The sequence below is a fragment of the Thalassophryne amazonica genome, chromosome 2 (assembly GCF_902500255.1).
Source record: "Thalassophryne amazonica chromosome 2, fThaAma1.1, whole genome shotgun sequence".
NCBI classification, from domain to species: Eukaryota; Metazoa; Chordata; class Actinopteri; order Batrachoidiformes; family Batrachoididae; genus Thalassophryne; species Thalassophryne amazonica.
This window is the reverse complement of record NC_047104.1, coordinates 38,338,511-38,352,590: the sequence shown is the minus strand read 5'-3', so window position 1 is coordinate 38,352,590 and position 14,080 is coordinate 38,338,511. Positions and strand designations below refer to the sequence as shown.

Here is a 14,080-nt window from a genome sequence, read left to right as displayed (position 1 = left end):
CAAAAATAGAAGCACCTGCTTACGGCAGAATGCAGTAAAGATAAAAAGCTATGCCTGCATGCGTACAAACTTCAATCACGGACAAACTGGAGAGAGCTGTCATTTGCCGTTTGGTATGCTTACCATTATTTCCGGAATATAAGCCGCTACTTTTTTCACATGCTTTGAACATTGCGGCTTTAACGATGATGCGGTTAATCTGTGGATTTTTACAGGCTTTTTCATAAGTCCAAATATGTCAGTTGATTCTGTCTGGATGTTACTAATTATATTCTGGACACACACACCATTCCAGCAGGGGGCGGTACATCATCTATACAGTAAAAGCCTGAGTGCCTGCGTGCGTGTGTGATTTTATTTAATAAGTTCAAAGTAAATACATAATATAATTGCAAATACATTAAAAATATATGGATGGTACAAGACACTGAAAACACTTATTTCCATTGTGGTCCATTTAAAATTCAAATGACAAAATAGAAGTGATAATATAATAATAATACTGAAAATAATAATAATAATGATGATAATAATAATAATCGTGTGTATATGATTCCAAGAACCTAAACAATTTATAAATACATTAAGACAGTAAATTCACATAAAAAAAATACATAATTAACATGAAATAAAAGGGTTGAGTTCTTCTAAAAAATGTTGAGGTCTGATGTTCAAAAACATTCCGGACTAACATGCTTTTCCAACTTATTATAAAAAGTGTAATTTATTACCACCGTTGAAAAATATCAGCTGCCTATTTTATAAACACTACCCAATCTTGAGCATATATATATATATATATATATATATATATATATATATTTATATATATATATATATATATATATATATATATATACACACACACACACACACGGTATACACACACAGACAAAATAGCTAATATTTATGAACTCTTGGGGGCGCTGTTCCCTGTCTGTTTGAAGTGAGCCACAAGGATCGGCTTTATTTTACACTGTATGATGTGTGATTTACAGACACATATTCTGAGTAAACTGCTTGGTCCGGCTCACCTGTTTGTGGATCCCGTGGGTTCTGACATGTGCACCTTCTCACATCATCTCTCAGCAGCCTGACATCCTCCTTCACCTCCGAGCAGATCTGGAAGCACCCGCCAGGACGGATTCCAGTCTCTGAGTGGGTTTGGAGATTGTTGATCTGGTTCTGCAGGTGGTCCATTGCATGATGGGTGTTATTTTTCAGCCTCTCTAGCGCCTTCTCCACCCGTCCACACACCTCACACTCTTGTCCCAAAATCTCAATCTCTGTGACAATACGGTTGAAGTGTTCGCCATGATCTCCGGTGACAGCCTTTATTTTACGCACATCATGGCTCAAATCCACAACCTGAAAGACGATCATTAATGGATTAATATTTCTGCTGCTGATCCTACAAATTATGCATGGACACTACTGACTGTTACTGAATAAGAGAAGTGGATTTAAGGCTGATGGGGATTCTAGGAAATAAGTCACTAATCTTTATGGTTGCACCCCTATTCCACAGGGCACTGTGCTGTTATGATCACCTGCAGTCCAAAAAAACTGCAAAAATGGGATGAAACAACTTACTCTGGCTTGCCTCCTAACAGACTGGTTTATAAAGTGCAGACCTGGTAAACTGCTCAAAAAGGAAAGTGACACCCCTGTCACACCTTGACCATTTAGTCAGCATATAATATCAAAAACGCTGGCATATACTGGCGTTCGTCTAATAACTTATGAGTGTGTAAAGCCGCCTCGAACACTTGCATGAATTTGATTCCCGCACTGCCGTGCAATTTGTTGTGCCAATGCGACCTGCTTTTGTCCTGCTTGACGCCACACTATATACACATAAAATAAAATAATAATTTCGTAGCCGATGACACATTTGCTCTCAGAACTTGGCTGATGAAACCATTTCTCATCGCTCCCAGAATCACAGAGAAATTATCTACAACTACAGGTTGTCTCATGCGTGTTGTGCTGCGGCAAACGTATCTGGAGTCGTCTCAAAGGTAATTATTTATAATATACTGTATATATTGTAATGGAGTGGTAAAACAGTTGCATTTTCATTCCTTCTTATGAGTTAACTAATGTATCTGTAAAATTTATTACATCCTCCAAGGATGTAATACAATCATCGGCGTTTATTTATTTATTTGTTTGTCTGTTAGCAGGATTACATCACAACTACTTCATGAATTCTCAACAAATATTCACCACACATGGATATTAGGCCATGGAAGATTCCATTACATTTTGTAATTCATCTGGATGTGGATCCAGATTCTGGATCAAGATTTCCCGTTATATAGGCTTTGAAGGATTACTTCCAAATTTGCACCACACATAGATATGAGGGCATGGGTATTCAAGTCGTTCTAGAAAGGGCAGAGAGGGTGCAGGTTTTCTCTGGAACCACCCACTCCACCAGGTGATTTCACTGATTAACATCACTTTGAGCAGATGGAATCAGTTAATCAGTACATTACGAGTTTATTCACTGGCACGCCAAATTGCGTGCCAGTGCAGGGATCAAATTTGTGGAAGTGTCAAGGCACCTTAACTTTAGAGCATGTTGAAGCACACTGATATACATCATAATACGGCGAGTACATTGAAAAATTTTGGCATGCACAATATTTTTGACGTATGCCAGCGTATGTCTCATACATCCCACATACATGGGTTATAAGTTGTAGGCAATGTCATATATGGGTTCATAAGGCAGTTTTACAACAGTAATGCTTTACGGGAGTGTGTGTGATGAGCGGAGAGGGAATGTTAGTCACTGTGTGCTGTTCTGTTCAGTGGAGCTGATAATAAAAGCGGAGTTACAAGGAAGCAGCCTTCCTCGATCATTCTACAGGTAAGTTATGTGATTGTTGACATACGTTTCTTGTAAATTACTCATAAGTGAAAATACATCCACTGAAGCTGTCCATTGATTGACTCAAAACTGCAGTCCTCATGCGAACAGGTCAGACTGTTAGAAATATTAAAACCATTCACTCACGAATTAAACATCTAGCAGGCTGTAGCAATGTTTATCGTAACTTACAAAATAGCTGGTTCTTTTGTTTTTGATAACCCACATTAATTCATACTTTTGTCCACATTTATTTTATATGTATTTGTTAATACCAATACTATAGGTTTAACTATGTTATTATACTTTATACACTAATTACCATTTTTGTTTATCATGTTAGCTTGCTGGGTACAGTTGGCTTATTAACGGCTAATTTAGCTCTTCTACTATAAGTAGCTTATTTTCACTATTTACAATTTTATTTTACATGGTGTAGATTTTTAATGATTCATCAGTTTATGTGTTCCTTTATAGTACCTAATTTCTTAGGTTTCCATTTGATAGCATAATGATTATACTTTTTATTTTCCTATAGTATGCTAACAGAGTTACTTTAGATAGATACCAGTACACTCACACACTCATAGCTTCTGTTTCTATAATAAAATAGCAGATTTATAGCTTAGCCTTCTAACTATATTTAATTTTACTACTAGTCTACATATTAAATTACCTATACTACAATATTCTCCTGTGATGTCTTATGCTTCTTATGTCTTATTATTTATTATATTATATATATACCTTTTTCTTGAGCCGCTTGGGTGGGTAGGGAGAGTTCCCATGGGATAAAAAAGCTTTTCAACCTACCATCCCTGGTTCTCAAGACCAGGCATCTAAGTGGCTCTACTCTACTCTTTTCTACTCTCCTATTTTACTCTTCCTTTTTAGATATTTAGATATACCTTTATATACTAGCATAGTTCCACCTTAGAATTGGAATATAATATATAAGATATACCTTACTGAATTTTCATAAAGTCCTAATCTTACCTGTTTATTTCAGTCGGATTCATCATCACAGCCTGACAAAAATTTATCCGTAAAGCGTCCTGACTTTGCAAACCAATGTCTGAAAATACTTCAATTTCTTGTCATGGCTGAAGAAACATAGCATTTTTAAAGAAGTCACTCTGTGTTTTGTGCATTTTTCAGCCTGAACCAGAGCACGCCGGTGTTTTGTGCCACAACAAGAAAATTTACTTATTTTAAAAGTTGATAGAATCACAGTGCCTCATTCATTTAACAGCATTTGTCACAGACATCAGTGGACTCGTCCCGTGATGAAAATAAATCCCATCACCCACCAAGACAAAAATAAAATAAAATTTAAAAAATGTTAAATTACTGTGCTTGGCATCCGTGTGGATGGGTGAGGCCATGCAACAGCATACGCCCGTTTGATGACGTACACCATCTGCCAAACAAAAGGATTCTGCCAGCGATGGAAACGCAAACCAAGCCGGACTTAACCATTCCGACACGTATCATACCGTGCAGTACCGACCCGAACCCCTCAATGGAAACGGTTCTGTCAGCATACGCTGGCTAAATTGTCAAGGTGTGACAGTTGCATAATGTATTAGACATACCCCTGCATATGCCAGCGTTTTTAATACGGTCAGTATAGGCTGGCTAAATCATCAAGGTGTGACGGCCTTAAGGAGCTGCATCGCAACAAACAGTGTTTCGACTTCAGATTTTTACCCCAATGGAGCACAATCATACAAATTTCAAGCCGTACTCATTAGGACTAACCCATTTAAAGATGTTCAAACATGACTGAAACTGCTAAGATGACGAACACCCGGAAGTTACCACACAGTTGAGATGAAATTTTTGAACAGTTTGAAAATTAGACCCCAACTTCAAATCTGGTGCTGAGGATGGCTGTAATTATTATGTATACCAAGTTTGTCCAAGACTGACAAAGAAGGATGAAGAAGTTACTATGATGCTTCAAAACATGCCCCAATTTGCTAATCGGGAAGAAACGGGAAGGAACGGTGCTCTGTGGAATAGCCCCTTTAGAGAATGATTGGGATGTACTGATTCAGTTTGTCAGAGTCTTCTAATGTCTGATTAACACTGGAAACTGGTGATATTAATTAGAGCAGCATGATTAACAGGATTTTCATTGTTATATGAGCATGTGCGATGAACACATCACAAAATGTGAGAAATGAAAAAAATATTTCTTACTTTGTCGTGGAGGGAGTCTCCCGACACTGACAGGTCTTTGAGTCGCATGTTAAAGTGGTGAATCTTGTTCTCATTGGCTACAACCCTCCACTCCAGGGACTTCTCTGTCATATTGTCTCCTCCTCCTCCTTCTCCTCCTGTGCTTCCTTTCGTTCCTCCTCCTGTGCTTCCGATCATTCCTCCTTCTCCTCCTTTGCTTCCTCTCGTTCCTCCTTCTCCTCCTATGCTTCCTCTCGTTCCTCCTTCTCCTCCTGTGCTGTCTCCTGTTACTTCTTCTCGTCTACAGCCACACGTCTCCTGCTTCCTGCTCAGCAGGGAGGTGGTATTTTCCAGCTTCACCAGTCTCCTCTCAAGGTCCGTCATCTCGTTCTTCACCAGTCCAACATCTAGTTCCACATCTGTGATCCTGTAGGCTTGGTCATCAAAGCGGTCCAACAAGTCATCCCTCAGATCACCTAGTACCTCATGGAAGTTTTTCTTCAGATTGTTCTCCAGGTGCGAGCAGCTCTCTCCAGTACATCTCATCGTGCTGTTGATCCGCGACTCCAGGTCCTTCAGTTGGTTTTGCAGTCTGTCGTGATTTTCACTGCCACCACCAATCCGTCCTCCATCATTTCCTTCACTGTGATCACTTGTCCCATCTGTTCCGCTCAGCTCCTTGCTCAGACGGTTCTGCACAATGTCAAAGTTCTCAGACAGTGAGTTCATTTTGTGTTCAGTATCTGTGATGCGGTTTTGGAGGTTGTTGATGACATCACAGCAGCCCTGAGTATGTACCACATCCTTCTGTAGCCCGTCCACAGTCTGCTGGTACCGAGCATCCATAACATTTATCTTCTTTTCCAGAGCTTGAATCCTGTCTCGGTCCTGTTGGTGCTGTCTACGCAGGTCTTCTACCCCAGCCTGGAAGCACATGGCAGTCAGTCATCATGTTCTCGCTGTCACGGTAACGGTCATTGTGTTATTTATATGGAAGACTTTAATGTGCATGTACAATGAATAATCTGAGGTAGAATTCACACAGGACGTGACCCGATGCTGGACTCACTCTTTTGTGCAGGTGAGAAAAATAAGAATATGATACGGCCACACAAGATGGGAAGACTGTGGGAATGAGGGGCAGAGAGTTACCAGGAAATAGGAAGAGGGAAAGAGTAACAAGTTATACGTAATAAGTACATGAGGAAAAGGCAAAACATCATCATGGAGAATAAGCAGCTGTCATGGAACCTTACTGTAGGAATATGCTAAAAGGAACAAGAACATATTTTTAATTATTTATTCGTTTTTGTAAATTTCAATTTATTTCATCTTTATAGGACCAAATCACAACAAAGTTGCCTCAAGGCACTCACACAAGTAAGGTTGAACCTTACCAACCCCTAGAGCAAGCACACAGGTAACAGTGGTAAGGAAAAACTTCTTCTGATGATTTGAGGAAGAAACCTCAAGCAGACCAGATTCAATGAGGTGACTCTCTGCTTGGGCCATGCTACCGACACAATTGACAAAATGAATATACAGGAAATTTTTAGAGTCCATGCCGGTGTACAGGATGGGAGGCCTGCAGAAGTAGACACCACTCTCGCATCTCAAACAGAGAGGAAAAAAAAGAGAGTCAGGCATCAGAAATACAACAAATACAGTATAATTTGTCAGCATTAAGCAATAAGAAAAACAGAAGAAATACTAAGGTGATCGCTGGCCACTCGCCCTACGCTTCACTAAGGGCCACTTCACACATAGTGTGAATTTGGTCGATTTGCTCATAAAGTGCGCATGAAGCAGAAATCGCATGCAAAATGTGTAAAATTGTAGCTGCTTCCAATGCCTCGTACACCTGTTGCTACAACTATTTGCGCACATCAGCGGCTGAAAGACAGAGTGTGCGCTGTGTGAGTCCATCAATCCCTCTCGCGACAGGTGTCATTCCAGGTGATACACACGAACATCTAACACCACTCGTTTGGCACTTAGAAAATGTGTGGCCATTCACACTCTTAACATGACAACAGTCTGCAGACAGTCATTGTCGAGCTGGCAGTGAAATTTGTCTATGTGCCCCCACGACTGTGGAGTTGCCAAGTGGAGTCCCCCCACTGTGGAGTCCTCCCACAACACGTGCGTGTGTTTTGCATGCCCCCCAACACATGTGTACGTGTGGTTCATGCACCCCTCCCTCTGTAGGCGAGGCATTTCTCATCTGATCACAGAGTGACATCTTGGTCTGTGCACTAACAGGACAGGGGGCGTGGCTGGCTGCCCACAGCTGTTGAGACATCTCCGGTTCTGGACACCACAGCTGCAGCACACGTCCCGTGTTTTGACGGACACGCGCGTGTGCTTGTGTGGGAATACATAAAAGCATAAAAACCATCAGTCTGTTTGGACATGCAGCAGGCGATCTGAATGTCATGTCTGACAGGACACGCGTGTCAGGCCATGAGGGCTGTGAGCAGCGTGCCGCAGGACCATTACAACCCAACAGTGCGACAAATATGCCACTTTCAGTCACGTATCAGCAGAAATATGAACACCAAATACCGCTTGGTCAGTTATCACAGTGCTTTTTTTCTTTTTTTTTTTTTTGAAAAAATGTTTATCTGCTTGTTTTTTTTTTTTTTAAAGCAGATAAATGTATTTTCTAAAAAGAAAACAAAAAAGGAGGGTGCTGGAAAGGAGGGTTCAGCCAATAGTCAAACCTCTGATTGAAGAGGAACAATGTGGGTTCCGTCCTGGTTGTGGAAAAACCGACCAGCTCTTCACTCTCACAAGGACCCTGGAGGGTGCCTGGGAGTATGCCCATCCAGTCTACAGCTGTTTTGTGGACTTGGAGAAGGCGTATGATCAAGTACCCCAGGAGATACTGTGGGATGTACTGTGGAAGTATGGAGTGAGGGGGTCCCTTGTCAGGGCCATCCAATCTCTGTACTCTCAAAGCGAGAGTTGTGTTAGGGTGTTTGGTAATAAGTCAGACTTGTTTCCAGTTGGGGCTGGCCTCCGCAAAGGCTGTGCCTTATCACCAATCCTGTTTGTGATATTCATGGACAGGATATCGAGGCGTAGTCAGGGGGAGGAGGGTTTCCGGTTTAGTGGCCTCAGGGTCTCAATACTGATTTTTGAAGATGATGTGGTCCTGTTGGCTTCATTGGCCGGTGACCTCCAACACTCAATGGATCGGTTCGCAGCCAAGTGTGAAGCAGCTGGGATGAGGATCATCACCTCTAAATCTGAGGCCATGGTTCTCAGCAGGAAACTGATGGATTTCCTACTCCAGGTAGGGTATACGGCCTTGCCTTAAGTGAAGGAGTTCAAGTACCTTGTCCCCTCACTTGTTCACGAGTGAGGGGATAATGGAGTCTTAGATTGGCCGGAGAATCGGCCAATCTCTCAGGGGCGGTGTTGCATTTGCTCTACCGTACTGTTGTGACGAAGAGGGAGCTGAGCCAAAAGGCGAAGCTCTCGATCTACTGCTCAATCTTTGTTCCTACTCTCACCTATGGTCATAAGGGTTGGGTGATGACCAAAATAACTAGATCGCGGGTAAAGCAGCTGAAATGGGCATCCTTAGGAGAGTGGCTGATGTTTCCCTTAGAGAGAGGGTGAGAAGTTCAGTCATCCGTGGGGAGCTTTGAGTAGAGCCACTGCTCCTTCATGTTGAAAGGAGCCAGCTGAGGTGGTTCAGGCATCTGGTAAGGATGCCTCCTGGGTGCCTTCCTAGGGAGGTGTTCCAGGCACATCCACCTGGGAGGACACCCCAGGGAAGACCCTACACTAGGTGGAGAGATTATATCTCCACACTGGCCTGAGAACGCCTCGGGATCCCCCAGTCAGAGGCGGTCAATGTGGCATGGGAGAGGGAAGTCTGGAGTCCCCTGCTAGAGCTGTTGCCCCCGCGACCCAATTTCAGCGATTGAAGATGAGTGAGTGAGAGAGTGATGAGTTTATCTGCTTGTTGATTTTAGCCATGCTCCTGTTACAAAACAGTGATTGTAGCGCAGTGGTAAAGTTTCAATCTGGTAATCAGAGTGTGTGGGTTCAAATCCCGTGAGTGGGATTTTTTTAACCAGGGTTATTTAAACCGCGGGGTTCTGTATTGCGTCCCCTTTTATGTATTACTTATATCAATCAATCAATCAATCAACTTTTTTCTTATATAGCGCCAAATCACAACAAACAGTTGCGCCAAGGCGCTCCATATTGTAAGGCAAGGCCATACAATAATTATGAAAAACCCCAATGGTCAAAACGACCCCCTATGAGCAAGCACTTGGCAACAGTGGGAAGGAAAAGCTCCCTTTTAACAGGAAGAAACCTCCAGCAGAACCAGGCTCAGGGAGGGGCAGTCTTCTGCTGAGACTGGTTGGGGCCGAGGGAAAAAACCAGGAAAAAGACATGCCGTGAAGGGGGGCAGAGATCGATCACTAATGATTAAATGCAGAGTGATGCATACGGAGCAAAAAGAGAAAGAAACAGTGCATCATGGGAACCCCCCACAATCTACGTCTAAAGCAGCATAACCAAGGGATGGTCCAGGGTCACCCGATCCAGCCCTAACTATAAGCCTTAGCGAAAAGGAAAGTTTTAAGCCTAATCTTAAAAGTAGAGAGGGTATCTGTCTCCCTGATCTGAATTGGGAGCTGGTTCCACAGGAGAGGAGCCTGAAAGCTGAAGGCTCTGCCTCCCATTCTACTCTTACAAACCCTAGGAACTACAAGTAAGCCCGCAGTCTGAGAGCGAAGCGCTCTAATGGGGTAATATGGTACTACGAGGTCCCTAAGATAAGATGGGACCTGATTATTCAAAACCTTATAAGTAAGAAGAAGAATTTTAAATTCTATTCTAGAATTAACAGGAAGCCAATGAAGAGAGGCCACACGGGTGAGATATGCTCTCTCCTGCTAGTCCCCGTCAGTACTCTAGCTGCAGCATTCTGAACCAACTGAAGGCTTTTAGGGAACTTTTAGGACAACCTGATAATAATGAATTACAATAGTCCAGCCTAGAGGAAATAAATGCATGAATTAGTTTTTCAGCATCACTCTGAGACAAGACCTTTCTGATTTTAGAGATATTGTGTAAATGCAAAAAGGCAGTCCTACATATTTGTTTAATATGCGCTTTGAATGACATATCCTGATCAAAAATGACTCCAAGATTTCTCACAGTATTACTAGAGATCAGGGAAATGCCATCCAGAGTAACGATCTGGTTAGACACCATGCTTCTAAGATTTGTGGGGCCAAGTACAATAACTTCAGTTTTATCTGAGTTTAAAAGCAGGAAATTAGAGGTCATCCATGTCTTTATGTCTGTAAGACAATCCAGCAGTTTAGCTAATTGGTGTGTATCCTCTGGCTTCATGGATAGATAAAGCTGGGTATCATCTGCGTAACAATGAAAATTTAAGCAATACCGTCTAATAATACTGCCTAAGGGAAGCATGTATAAAGTGAATAAAATTGGTCCTAGCACAGAACCTTGTGGAACTCCATAATTAACTTTAGTCTGTGAAGAAGATTCCCATTTACATGAACAAACTGTAATCTATTAGACAAATATGATTCAAACCACCGCAGCGCAGTGCCTTTAATACCTATGACATGCTCTAATCTCTGTAATAAAATTTTATGGTCAACAGTATCAAAAGCAGCACTGAGGTCCAACAGAACAAGCACAGAGATAAGTCCACTGTCCGAAGCCATAAGAAGATCATTTGTAACCTTCACTAATGCTGTTTCTGTACTATGATGAATTCTAAAACCTGACTGAAACTCTTCAAATAGACCATTCCTCTGCAGGTGATCAGTTAGCTGTTTTACAACTACCCTCTCAAGAATCTTTGAGAGAAAAGGAAGGTTGGAAATTGGCCTATAATTAGCTAAGATAGCTGGGTCAAGTGATGGCTTTTTAAGTAATGGTTTAATTACTGCCACCTTAAAGGCCTGTGGTACATAACCAACTAACAAAGATAGATTGATCATATTTAAGATTGAAGCATTAAATAATGGTAGGACTTCCTTGAGCAGCCTGGCAGGAATGGGGTCCAATAAACATGCCGATGGTTTGGACGAAGCAACCAATGAAAACAACCCAGACAGAACAACCGGAGAGAAAGAGTCCAACCAAATACCGGCATCACTGAAAGCAGCCAAAGATAACGATACATCTTTGGGATGGCCATGAGTAATTTTTTCTCTAATAGTCAAAATTTTGTTAGCAAAGAAAGTCATGAAGTCATTACTAGTTAAAGTTAATGGAATACTCAGCTCAATAGAGCTCTGACTCTTTGTCAGCCTAGCTACAGTGCTGAAAAGAAACCTGAGGTTATTCTTATTTCTTCAATTAGTGATGAGTAGAAAGATGTCCTAGCTTTACGGAGGGCTTTTTTATAGAGCAACAAACTCTTTTTCCAGGCTAAGTGAAGATCTTCTAAATTAGTGAGACGCCATTTCCTCTCCAACTTACGGGTTATCTGCTTTAAGCTACGAGTTTGTGAGTTATACCACGGAGTCAGACACTTCTGATTTAAAGCTCTCTTTTTCAGAGGAGCTACAGCATCCAAAGTTGTCTTCAAAGAGGATGTAAAACCTCTTATATATTGTCCCCTTATATCAACCCAATGATATTCACTAATTATACAGCTGTTTTTTATTTTATTTTCCTCCACATCGGCAGTGCGATGTCGTGCAACACTTCCCATGGAACACAGTGTGAGCAGCTGCAGCTGTTAAATTGACACTATCATACATCTATACCCGCATACTCCAATTGAGGGTCACGGGGGGCTGGAACCTATCCCATCAGTCATAGGGCGTGATGCGGTGTACACCCTGGACAGGATGCCAGTCTGTCACAGGGTCACATACAGACAAACAAACACATTCACACCCGGATACACTATTTGAAGTTTCCAATTCACCTAACCTGTGTGTCTTTGGATGTGGGAGGAAGTCGGAGCACCCGGAGGGAACCCACACAAACACGGGGCGAACATGCAAACTCCACACAGAAAGGCCCCAGGTGGAAATCGATCCCACAACCTTCTTGCTGTGAGGCAACAGTGCTAAACACTAAGCACTGTGCTGCCCATTGACTAAACTAATTATTTCTGCAGAATTTAAATGCAGTTGTTACTTATTGTGCACTGAACCTCATTTGCTCCAGGTCATCACAGGGGGGTCGACATGGGACCCACATGGTGATCTGGTTTTTATAAAACAGCTCCAACTGTATGAGGTGGACAGGCATTGGGCAGCCTTGAACCTGGGATTTTTCACTTGGGAGACAAGCGCACTTATTGTTTGGTCCACTTTGCTCTCACACAATTGGAACTACTCTGAAAATACAATGAATTTTATATCATACTGCTGTATCAAAATTTTTATTTTAATCTGTATATAAAGTGCCCAATGTGTGTTTGTCGTTCTGTGTGTGTGTCCATTTGCAGGGCCAACCCATATATTGGCAAACAGGTGGAGCGTGGGTGACCTGGGAAAGACAAAGAAGCCCGGACACCAACAAGCTCAGCTAACAGCATCATCTTTATGGGGGTCAGTCTGGGCATTGAGTCTCATCATGGTTTTGCTTTGCTGTGGGCACCAAACATTATTCCTCAGTATTCGTGGATTAATGACCTAACGTGTGACCTGTACATGTCACACATGTGTGCATGAGTGTGCTGACTGGACAAAAGGTAAGCGCAACCTGGCAGGAGGAGCAGGACAATGACACCCTTCTCTCCAGCTCCTTCAGGATCTCCTCCTTCAGGGAGGTTAGCTTCACTTCTGCTGCTCCTCCATCGAGCTCGTTCTCTTTGCCATTCACCAGGTGGTTGTTGATGCTGACCAGTGTCTTATCATGAGCCTACACGCCCCAAAACACAAGACATATATAATGACCAGATGGTACAATTCATTCAAAAACACAAGCTGCCCCTAATGTCAAATAATTTATGAATCATAAATCTATCTTTCAGCAGTAACCCCGTCTGTTTTTCCCCTTTTCTTCTTATGTCCTATTCCTGGTCCTTACATCCTTACCTGGGTGCGGTTGTCCAGCTGGTCCAATTTGGTCTGAATGCTGTGTATTGTCTCTTTAATCTCTGGCTGGGCTGCATCGGCTGGGTTTCTTCCGCCCGTGATTGTCTGGCCGCCACTGCCAGGTTTGTTCAACTCTTGCTGGAAGTTCTCCTCCATGGTTGTTAGAGTGGACTGCAGGTCCTGGAGATTCTTAGTCAGAATCTGGATCTTCTCCTCTAGCTGCCGCATCTTCTCTTGTTCAACTTGGTATTGAATTCAACAAAGAGCAAACATTAAAGATTCAGTTACAAATGCTTTTACAGTCACATGGTCAATGGTCTGCAACACAAACATGGCACCAGCCACCACAGGAGGTCAGCACACTTCTTCATGTGTCTTTAAAGGTTTCAAAAAACATCATATCACTTGAGTGACATCCTTTTGAATTTGCATAGTGCTGAAATTCAAAACACATAGGCTTGCTGCTAAATGTGATCATGTGTAAAGTTGCCGATTTTGGCATCGTTTTATGCCGTAACGGGCTGAGCTACATCTCTGCACATCATTCCTGAATTCCCCAAGCTGCTTTCGCAGAGTCACCGGGTGTTTTTTTTTTTCCTTGGAAGCTGCACTGTCAGTTAAACCTGTGCAGCCTCTGGGTTTTTAAGATTTAAGTCATATATTGCCCCATGGGTGGCAACGAAAGTCAAGGGCCTCAGCGGACCAGACCTGGGGGGGAGGGGCTAGCTCTGGGGGTGTGGAACGTCACCTCGCTGTGGGGAAAGGAGCCGGAGCTTGTGCATGCGGTGGAGCGATACCAGTTAAGCCACTTTTCCACTACAAAGCTCCAGCACTACTCGGCTCTACTCTACTCGGCTCTACTCGGTTTGGTTCCAAGTGCGTGCTTTTCCACTACACCCCAACTTGAGCGGGGTCGGCTGCGCGAAACCGCTGTGATGTTGTTTGTACGCGACAC

At 42.6% G+C, this 14,080-nt stretch overlaps 1 protein-coding gene across 2 annotated transcripts in view; it reads right to left on the bottom strand.

The window, feature by feature from the left end:
- The window catches only part of LOC117523498 (EMILIN-1-like), a 115,176-nt gene that overhangs the window by 39,199 nt on the left and 61,897 nt on the right, over nucleotides 1–14,080 (bottom strand). For both annotated transcript variants that reach the window (XM_034185062.1, XM_034185055.1), the window contains exons 5-8: nucleotides 13,126–13,367; nucleotides 12,791–12,949; nucleotides 5,084–5,986; nucleotides 1,035–1,368 (exon numbers count right to left, since the gene is read on the bottom strand). In XM_034185062.1, the coding sequence (XP_034040953.1) occupies nucleotides 1,035–1,368; nucleotides 5,084–5,986; nucleotides 12,791–12,949; nucleotides 13,126–13,367 (1,638 nt within the window). The remainder of the gene's footprint in view (nucleotides 1–1,034; nucleotides 1,369–5,083; nucleotides 5,987–12,790; nucleotides 12,950–13,125; nucleotides 13,368–14,080) is intronic.